General features: G+C 47.2%; 1 protein-coding gene across 1 annotated transcript; it reads right to left on the minus strand.

The window, feature by feature from the left end:
* Nucleotides 1-354: 354 nt before the first annotated feature.
* LOC311154523 (uncharacterized protein C11orf96 homolog) lies at nucleotides 355-1,488 on the minus strand. The gene has a single exon (XM_084207112.1). It carries the CDS (start codon nucleotides 1,067-1,069, stop codon nucleotides 707-709), a length of 363 nt encoding a protein of 120 aa, XP_084063238.1. The 5' UTR covers nucleotides 1,070-1,488; the 3' UTR covers nucleotides 355-706.
* Between the last annotated feature and the right edge of the window lie 8,481 nt (nucleotides 1,489-9,969).

Consider the following 9,969-nt stretch of genomic DNA (forward strand, 5'->3'; position numbering starts at 1 on the left):
AGAAGAGACAAAACCAACTTGGGTGAAAATATTAAGTATGTACGCAATTTTTGTGAATGCAAGAGGCTTGCCTAGTTGCATTAAGGCTCTTGGGCACCAGTTATAAAAGCTCTTTAAACCTCAATTCAGGTTAACACAAAGATCTCAAAGAAGTAAATAGTTTAAAATCAGTCAAACTCGACTTTTGTCTCATTAGTTTATACTTGATAGCACAGCCTGCAAAACCTCTCTGAGCAGCATCCCCGAGAAAAGCATTGCTGGCTCTGCACTAGCTACCGACAGGTATTAAATCCCTTTTCCCCTCAAAGCTGAACAAGGACAGTTGGATCCCTGAAATAAGGACAGCCCAGTAGGTACTGTGCAAATATATCAGATTTATTACTCTTTTATGGAAATAATAACAGACATTCAGGTAGAAACATATTAAATTAATGCAGTCAACAATTTAAATGCAAAAATAAATATAAAGTCCGGCAGCTCAATGCATCTAAAACAGCTCATTTCTTCTAACGAATAGAAAAGATTTTTTTTTTTTTTTTGTCTTTTAAATGGTGAGTTTCATACAATCAAATAGAAACGAAGGTACAAGCGCTTTCTTAGAAAACATCCCGACCCGGCTGCCCGTCCGGGCGCTCCGGTGCCAGCGGCGGCGCGGCTCCCGGCCGCTCAGTCCGCGCCGCCGCTGCTGTGCCGGGTCCCGCCGAGCTCAGAGGGCCGAGTCCGAGTCGCTGGAGTCGAGGCTGTTGCGGAGGCGGCAGCTGCCCAGGCGGTCCCGCTGCAGGCAAAGGTTCTGGGTGCTCCGCCGCAGGCACTCCAGCGACTGCAGGAAAGACTTCTTGGCCTTCTCTTCCTCCATGGGGGACACCCCCTCCTCCTCCACCTCCTGGATCTCGTCGAAAGTCACCGGCTGCGTCTTGAAGCGCGACTGCCGCGGCCGCCGCAGCTTGCCCTTGGGGGTCTTGGCGGGGCGGGCGGGCGGCGGGAACTCCTCGGAGACGCAGACGAAGTGCGGCATCACCGCCTGGTAGCTGGAGCAGATGCCCATCAGCTCGGCCGGCTTCGAGGCCATCCTGCCGCCCGCGGGAGCGCCCGCCGCGGGGGCCGGGGCCGGCGGAGCGGGGCGCGCTGCCTCGGCCGTGCCGGGCGCCGAGCCTCCGGCGGGCAGCGGCGGCGGGGCAGGGACGGGCCCCGCGGGGCGGTGCGGTACCGTGCGGAGCAGCGCGGGGCGGTGCGGTACCGTGCGGAGCAGTGCGGACCGCTGCTGTCCGGAGAGACCTCGGTGCGAGCGGAGCGCTGAGCGGAGCGGAGTGCGGTAGTGAGCGGAGTGCGGTACCGAGCGGAGCGGAGCGCTGAGCGGAGCGCGGTACCGAGCGGCGCGCTGCGGTACCGTGCGGAGCGGAGCGGTGCAGAGAGGCGCAGTACGGTGAATACCGGAGCGCGGCGTGGAGCGGAGCTCCCCCGCTGCCTCAGCAGAGCCGCTGCCGCCGGCACCCCGGCCCCGTTATATAGCCGGCGGAGCCCCGCGGGAGCATGCTCAGACGGCAGCGCACCCGGGCCGCAGCGGAGCCCACTCGCGGCCGGCCGGGCTCTCCTTCCCGCATGACGTGTCCCGCACCGCCGCCCCCGCCCGCCGCGTCCCCTCGGAGCGGGGCTGTCGGGTACAGCCTGGGGCGGGGGAGCCATCGCGCTCGATCCTGCCGCCCTCTCTCGCCTCCTCTCCCCTTAACCTCCAGGGCATCCCTCTCCTGCCCCGCGGCACCCAGGGGAGCTTCAGGCGGGTCCCGGACTGGCTCAGCGGTACTTCGGCTTTCTGCGTTTCACCGCGCTGCTTTTTTTATCAATACTCTGATTTCTATGACTACGAAAGAGTACCGACAGACCCGTCACATCAGCTTTCGGCTGATCGCTACCCGTCAGAGTAACAAACCCATGCTTAAAGGAAGCTCCAAGGCAAGCCCAAATCTGAAAACCCCAGTATTAGTGACCCAGATATAAGCTGCAGAGATGACACAGAATGGACCTAGACAAGAACCATCAGCAACAGAGGGTTAAGCAGGACTCTGGAATCTTGTTCTCAAGTCTGCCACCTCTAACGAAGCTTAAATACCTCCTTCAGTGTGACTCCATTTTTTTCAATTTAGTAGGGATCCTAAAATTTTCCATTCCCCTGTGGGCTCTGTGATGCTTCTTTGATATGATGCAGAATCAGATCCTCAGACAGAAAATGGTATACGAGTATTACTGAGCTGAAACAAAAGCTTGCAAATGAGTGACGGCTGGAACCACGCTTTAAAGCTGTGTGTGCCAAGCACTCTCATGGATAGAAAATCCCAACAGCATAAGAAAAACATACTATAGGAATAGGAAAGGAGGTAGAGGGAGGAGGAGTAGAAAAGCATGAGGGAGGAAGAGCCTGAAATGGTTAGTCTGTCCCCTCTTCAGGGCTCATGTTAGATGATTCCTATAAAGACACTCTCCATATAGCTTCACCCACTCGAGGATATTTTTGAAGCTGGTTTGGAACCAGGAAGGAAGCGGAGGCTTAGCAACTGTGTCAGGAATTCTGCTCTGTGATGCTCAGGGGACAAGGACAATGCACTCAGGGCCCGAGGTTTGCCAAGCAGTCAGTCCTGCAGTCCCCCATGCTCAGCGTGCACATGCAGCACCGCAGCGCAGCGCAGAGCACCCCGGGCACTGCCAGCACACCCTGCCAACTAGCCCACAGTGGAATCCACACTTACCCCAGCAGCTCTGGGTCCGTGCCCAAGCTGGAGCACCTGCAGCCAGTGCAAGTTTACTGTGTTTTGCCATAAAACACATTCTTTGTGTAGAGAAGGACAAATGCTCTGAAAAAAAACCCAGAAGCTTACATACATAATATACATCCTGTGCCATAGTCCAGCACACAGAAATGGCCTTGGTTTTGTGGGCTCACCATCAGAAACTCTCAACCTTATCTTTGGGTAACTCTTAGGAGTGGTCCCTCCTCCTTTCAAATTGCCTTAGCAGTGGCAATGTTTCAGGACTACACTGGAAACAAAACATTTTAATTACAGCCCCATGTCAAAGGGGATGAAATGGAACAAGAACACCATTTTAGGTGAGTGGGGACCAGAGGCACTTGCTAGTGTCTTTCCAGAAGGCTGGCTGGTTTGCTCCTTGCCAGTGCAAAAGCGACATTAAGAGTGTTGGCTTTATGAAACACCTGGCTGCAATCTCTTGGCTTCTTGGCTCCCCAAGGCAGCTTTAGGGCCAGGGTCAGTTTGAAGCCTTTTTGTTGGGAGGTACTATTAGCTTAATAAGGGAACAGTTTTATGTTTGGTCAAATTGAATCATTCCAGCTTGCAGAAGGCCGTGTTTTTTACAGTTTATTTTAGTGGCTAAATTTAGCCCATACATCTCTGCTGCAGTGTAACAACTTTCTCTCCAAAAGCTCCATTTACATATAACCACTTAAATTCCTGACAACTTGATTCTGCAGCACAGCAAAGGCTGAACTCTGTTGCCTCAGTACAGCCCTCTAAGACAAGTCTGATGACCAACTTGGAGGATTTCTGGGGCTGAGCTTGCCTCTCATGCAGAAACAAGATGACGTAGGAGCCTTGTTCTGGCAGTGCAGAAAAACATCGCACATTTATTCAAAGCAAGGTAAATTTAATCTGCTCTAGCCCAAAAGTATCCAAGGTTCTGTCATAAAAAAAAAGGTTGGTTGACTTGATATCTGAACTTCAACATATATCCCAGTACAAACTGCCTGTCTGGTTTCCTACAGAAAGTTCAGTATGAAGGCAAACTCAGATATATTTAATACCCTCACAAATATGATTATAAAATGCTTTGGGAAATTTAATGCTGAGTTGGAGCAAGATCACCATGGTAATAACTGAGAGGCCTTGAAGATATTATTTGAGAAAATTTAGAAAATATATCCTGTGACATAATCCCCAGTGTTAGATCTCCAAGGCGCTAACATAAAAAAAAAATATTTACTCAAGTAGTTTAAATAATGCCTTCATTTCACTTTCTCCCAGCATTATTTAATGAAAGGAAATGAAATCTTGTGATTTCAGTGAGTAACATTTCGGCAAGTTTCAGTCCATTTCACTGCACTTCATGTCAACCCATTCAATTTCATTGTTTTAATTTCATTTCAGATTTTTTTTAAAAATTCCATTTCATTTTATCATAATTCCTCTCCTGTGCATTCAGCTCACTTTGCTCCCTGATATGGAGAATTTAATGGGTATAATTTAGAAAAGTTTGGGAACTTTTCAGTGCAATTTATGTAATCCCACTCCTTTTAAAAGTTTTGACTTAATTTCAGAATTTTCAGGTTTTCTTTCAATTGTTTTTCATTTCATCACACCTCCTGTCCCATGTGTTTGGTCACCTGCCTTCTATGGTTTGCAGATGTCATTTCCTTTAATGAAATAAAAATTCTTCATGAATTGAAGAATTCTCATTTCATGAAAGGAAATAGAATTGCATGAGTCCAATGAGTATCATTTTGGCACGTTCCAATCCGTTTCACTGCAAAAAAAACCCAATGCACTGCACCACCATTGCTCCCTCCACACTTTTCTCCTTGGCAGCACCCATGGGCTGGGCATTTCAGCCTCAGAAAATGCTGCTTTTACTGCTCCCTTCAGGGTTGGGCTTGAGAAAACCCCAGCCCTAACAAAGCCCAGAACTCCAGGGACACTGCAAGTGCACAAGGCATGCCAAGTGGACCACAGCTACACCCCAACACTGCTCCCCCCACACCTTGCACCTTGCTACCACCATGTGCTGTGCACCTGAGCAAATTTTGTCATAATTCTTTTTCTGTCTCTGTGGTTCACTTTGTTCCTTGATTTTGAGATTTCAATATGCGTCATTTCAGCAAGCTTCAAAATTTGTCACTGTACTCATGTCATCCCGTTCCATTTAAATATTTTCACTTTCAGAATTTTCTAGTATTCTTTCATCATAATTCATCTCCTTTGTGTTCTGCTCATTTTGGTCCCTGATTTCAAGATTTAATTTCCTTTCATGAAGTCACATTGTATGCCAGCACACTGGACAGGCACATTATGGACCTTTACCAGAACTAGGAACATTTTATATTCATTTCTGGGGCCTTGTTAAATCACCAGTTTTATAGAGGAGACAATTATCGCTGCTGAAACAGCATGGAAATTACCAACATGGAAATTGGCATCTGGTTATTCATTTAAAAATGTGATTATTGGAAACACACACACACAGCCTTTGCTAGCTATCAGATCTCATGCCATAGAAGGGAAAGGAATGATTAAAAAGAGGACACAGGGATGGATAAAAAGGGATAAAAAGGGACGGATAACCACCTCTTCCTGTCGGAAAAGAAACTTTTGAAGGGCCAGGGCTTTTACAGAAACCACCTGTAGCTGGGCAATCACAGTGAACATCCCAGTCCATGTCCCAAAACAGAGCAGTTACTTCACTGTCTGTCAGAGCTGATGGGGTCCCTTGAGAGCCAGCAGGATAAGCTGCTTCCCAGCACAATGCCTTAATCCATGGAAGTTTCAAATATCCTTCCAAAACATACTCAAGAGTAAAAGCTGCTTCTTGCTGCCCTGGCAGGGGGCATTTCCAGCCACCACACACTGCCTCACTGTGTACATCCCCACTCAGCATCCTGGTCTGGGTACTCATTTCTGTCAGGAGAGAGGAAGGAGCTGCTGTTCTCTCTCCACTAGAATTCGTATCTTGGAACAACCATTTTTAAAATAGCAATAAAAACATTCATCCAACTGTGACCTAACAGATACTGCTTACAAACTGGAGCTGACACACCAATAAACAGGCAGCAAATACCAACTGCCTCTGAAAGCAAAAGTTTTAGTGTCTCTTTCTCTGCCTGCACATCTGATTTACATTCCAAAGTGTACCTTTCTGATGGGGGAACCCAAGTTACCCAACGAGACCCAGCTGAAATCCACTGTTACACTTCTGCTTGGAGAAAAACAAACTGCTGTTTCTTTCTAGCTATCATGATAAAACTGCAGCACACAAAAGGCAGCTTACCTGGGCAGCCAGGCCTCTCTCCAGCACATGTGAATTCATTTACACCAAGGAATTAACTGGTTAACAACTCGCAAGAGCTATGCACTCAGGGCTGTCATACCCCTTTCCTTATGTATTTGGTTTGATATCCTTTACCTTTCTTTCCACTGTTTTGACTTCAGCAGCCTTTTAACATTTTCTCTCTTTGAAATAATTAAATTAAAGCAAAGCCAGCCCAGCAGCTGACTGCCTCAGGGTAATCCTACAGTAAGGACCACACACCCTCCACTCAGGCAGCCAGCAGGCCAACATGCAGCCAGCACTTTAAATGCTTGATGTGACCCTTGAAGTATTTTTCTAAATTCCTCACATTCCCCTGGGCCATGCCAAGGTGCATCCTGCCTGCATCATCTGGGGGCAGCCATGGAGAGCCCTGCAGCCAACAGCACAGGCAAGGAAGAAGCACATCTCCCCTTTGCAGCAGGCAGGTGTTGGCAGAGCCTTAGCTGCAGGATTGGAAATCTTCCGAGACAGGGGAAGATTTGGCTCGCTCTGCAGCAATCTCTGCTCCCAGTCTCCTGCAGGCTGGGGTCTCCTTCACACCCCAAGCACCCTGAGTTTTGTTCCCCAGAGCAGGAGATGAGGGAGAAGCCTCAGGTAAGAAATTCCCTACCAGCACTTGCCCTACACTGCAGGGCAGCAAGGCACCTGTGAAGGTAGCAGGATGCTCAGGCTGCTGGGATCTTTGCAGGCAGCTTATGGAAACTTCCAGCAGAAAGCTCTTCCCAAGGCAGCAGGGAGTTGCTAGGATGGGCAAGTTCTCTGAGGGATGTTTCAAAGTGGATATGTCCAGTGTACAGGTTATAGGAGCACAGGAGGATTTTTACATCTCACCAGGCAATCTGCCACAGAAATGGTGCTCCCTTGACACTTACTGAGGTTTCAAGATAAGTTTTAGATAAAATAGCATTTTAAGAGAAAAGGCCTGTCACGTTTGTATATGCCTCATTTTTATATATAACTTGGCCATTTTAGCTGAAAAAAAATCTTTCCAAGTCTCCCTAAAGTAAGGAGTGGAAAATTCAGCCTGGCTATTGATTCCCAACTTCTTTTTTACAGAGAGCTTCATGGTATGATCCTGGCAGACATGACAAACACTTGTCAAGACTCGTGGGAAGTTCATGATCCCACACAGTTAATACAAAATATTCAAAATATATAAAATATGTGTTCAAAGCTCATTTTCCCTCAAATATCTCAGTTTCAGTCCTGCCTGCCTTTTTATGAGCTGCAATAAATCCCATCAACCTTCTGCCCCATGCCATTAGGAAAAAGTACAGACTAAAATGTTTGACTGCTTCTCAGAAATGTATTATTTTATTCTCTACATAGAACTGTTTAAATTGTAAAGTGACAGCTGAAGTGAAAAGTCAGTCTTTCAGTTGCACTTCACAAGTTAACAGCATTTGGCTGTCATCACACCACTAATAATAAATGTAGTAATAAAACTCTTTGTTTTGAAAGAGAGCTGCAAAGTGTTTCCTGACAAAAAACTGCTACATTAAATTTTCCTTGTTTGGCCTCAGAGGCATCAGAAGGGATGGCAGCTTTTCCCAGCACTGTTATTGATGCATCAGGGCACAGTGATATGAGGACACAAGAAAAAAATGGGGTTCCAATGACCGAAGACCAGTGATTGCAGAAAACTCAGCTCTTTAAAGAATGAAACTGTACTTTAAACTAATTAAGATACTGACTCTGCTTTGAATATTCCTCCTGGTACAAGTTGCTGTCACATGAAGTAAAACCTCTAACCTCCCATGGCTTTAACTGTCAAGGTATTACCATGTCCAGCTGTTACTGTGACCCTATCAAGTAACTAGCACAGAAATTAGGATTTCTAGTTCAGGACATTCTGTCTCAGGTTCCAAATCTGGAAGAAATGTTTTGCCCCACAAAATTATTTAAAATGTCTAGGAAGAAAAAAGACTTTCTGTGTGCAGGGAAGAACTTTGCTGATGAATCATGGGAATTCCCAACCCTCCACGTGCTCCACACTGGTGGCTGGGACACCATGCATTCTGAGCTGCCTCCTGGGACACGAGTCAGCTGGAGAGCAGAAATGCTACTGGCAAGGCAGCAAGAAGAGGAGGATTCTCCTGCTCCTTGCCAGGGAGGCCCAGAGTCACCCAGAGCTGTCAGAGCAAGAGCACTTGTCTTGGTTTCTCTTCTGTACCCAACTGCTGAGTTTTGCAAGAGCAGAACTGAATTATTTCTGAGACTTCCCATCCTCTCTCAGATTTGGACAAAACTGGCCACACATCTTAAATGTAACAAGGAAGGTCTCACCTTGTTAGGTCAGAGGGAGACCTAACAGAAAGCATGGCCACAAAGGTTCTGTCTGCTCTGAAGGTCAGACAAAAGCAAAATCTGTTTGAGTCAAGATTAAAAATCTTAAATTGGTGCCACAGATCTTAACAATTCTGATGGATTTCATCTTCCATTTTCTTCTGCAGCTAAAAGCACTGCAGAACATCCACTTATTTCAGCCGAATAAATTTCATTTTTTCTTCTCTTTATAAGTCTATTTGTAAGCAATCAAGAAAGAAATCAACTGTGGTCTGGAGATTAAAAACAGAAGTTTCTTGACAATTGAACAATCAGGCTTCAAGTAACCTAATCCTCGAGACATTTTTATTCAATCTCTAAACATTTCTGGGGACTTTAGACAAAAATTGTAACAATCAAAGTAGTAAATTGCTGAGTGATGGTTCAGTAACTGAAGCCCTGCCTTGCCAAGAGGAGCCAGAGCGGTGCCAATGTGGACAAGCAGAGAGAAAAAAAGCATAATCCCATTCCTGTCGGATGAAAGCCCATAGTGCCCAAAGCTGAGGAATGATCTTTCTAAGGTAAAACAGAGCCACTTCAGTCTCTGCAAGGGAAGTAAAGCCAGGAGATAACTGGCAAGGTCACCAGGAAAAAATGTTTAGTGCAGGGTGTTACCGAGGAGCAGCCAATGCTCAGGACATTGTTTTCTACCAATGGCTGCTGCAGCACCAAGATGCTGTGTCTGGTCTACCCTGCCCTGGCTCCCTCAATTGCACTCCTTGCCCTGAGGCCTAGGAGGATTTCTTCAGGCTGGCTTGTCAGCTTATTCCAGGGTAACAATCTCTTCTCTGGCATGAACTGTCATGGCTCCATCAGTGCTCCAGAAGCGCAGGGATTGGCAAACTTTGCATTAGATACAGTTTGTCAGACCCTATCTCACTGATGTGACCACCACTTCACCCTCTCCCTCCCACTGCTTCCCAAGAGAAAACACCACCAGGCAATTTTTAATCCCTCTTTCACCACTTGCCCTTGCTTGTCCCAAAAAATCGGGGAGCCTGCACCTTCCTGCAGTCTCCTCTCCAAGCTCCCGCAGGTGTCTCAAGCTAAAGGCAAGCCATGTCAGTTGGACAGACTGTCTCCTCCTTCATACAGATCTGCCCCCAAAAAGCAGGAGGTGGGGAACAGAAACTGGGAACCATGTAGATTCTGCACCCTGACAAATCAGCCAGGAAGTGTGGGTTGTACATCTAGGCCAGTTCACCCCCTGGCAACTCATGTCTCTGCTCACTCCTGCTTTATCTTTTGCTCTCTGCATCAGAAGCTTTCAGGACAAACCTTCCCACAGCCCTCCCTAATGATGATGAGGACCTAATGATAAGTCTATGATAGGTCACAGCTACAAATCCCATCCCATCCAACACTGAGGCTCTTTCTAGTCCATGTGTTCTCCCAGCTGCATGGCAGCCTGCCTTGGCACATGGCATTTCTGCTGGAAACACATGCCCAGGGGCAGAGGGCTGTAATGCCAGCCCACTCTTCAGCATGGATCTGTGCATTGCCTCCACAATGGGAGCAGAGCAACAGAACAAGTAACACCCCCTGTGACCAGCA

This window comes from Fringilla coelebs, assembly GCF_963513975.1.
Source record: "Fringilla coelebs genome assembly, chromosome: 6".
Classification (NCBI taxonomy): domain Eukaryota; kingdom Metazoa; phylum Chordata; class Aves; order Passeriformes; family Fringillidae; genus Fringilla; species Fringilla coelebs.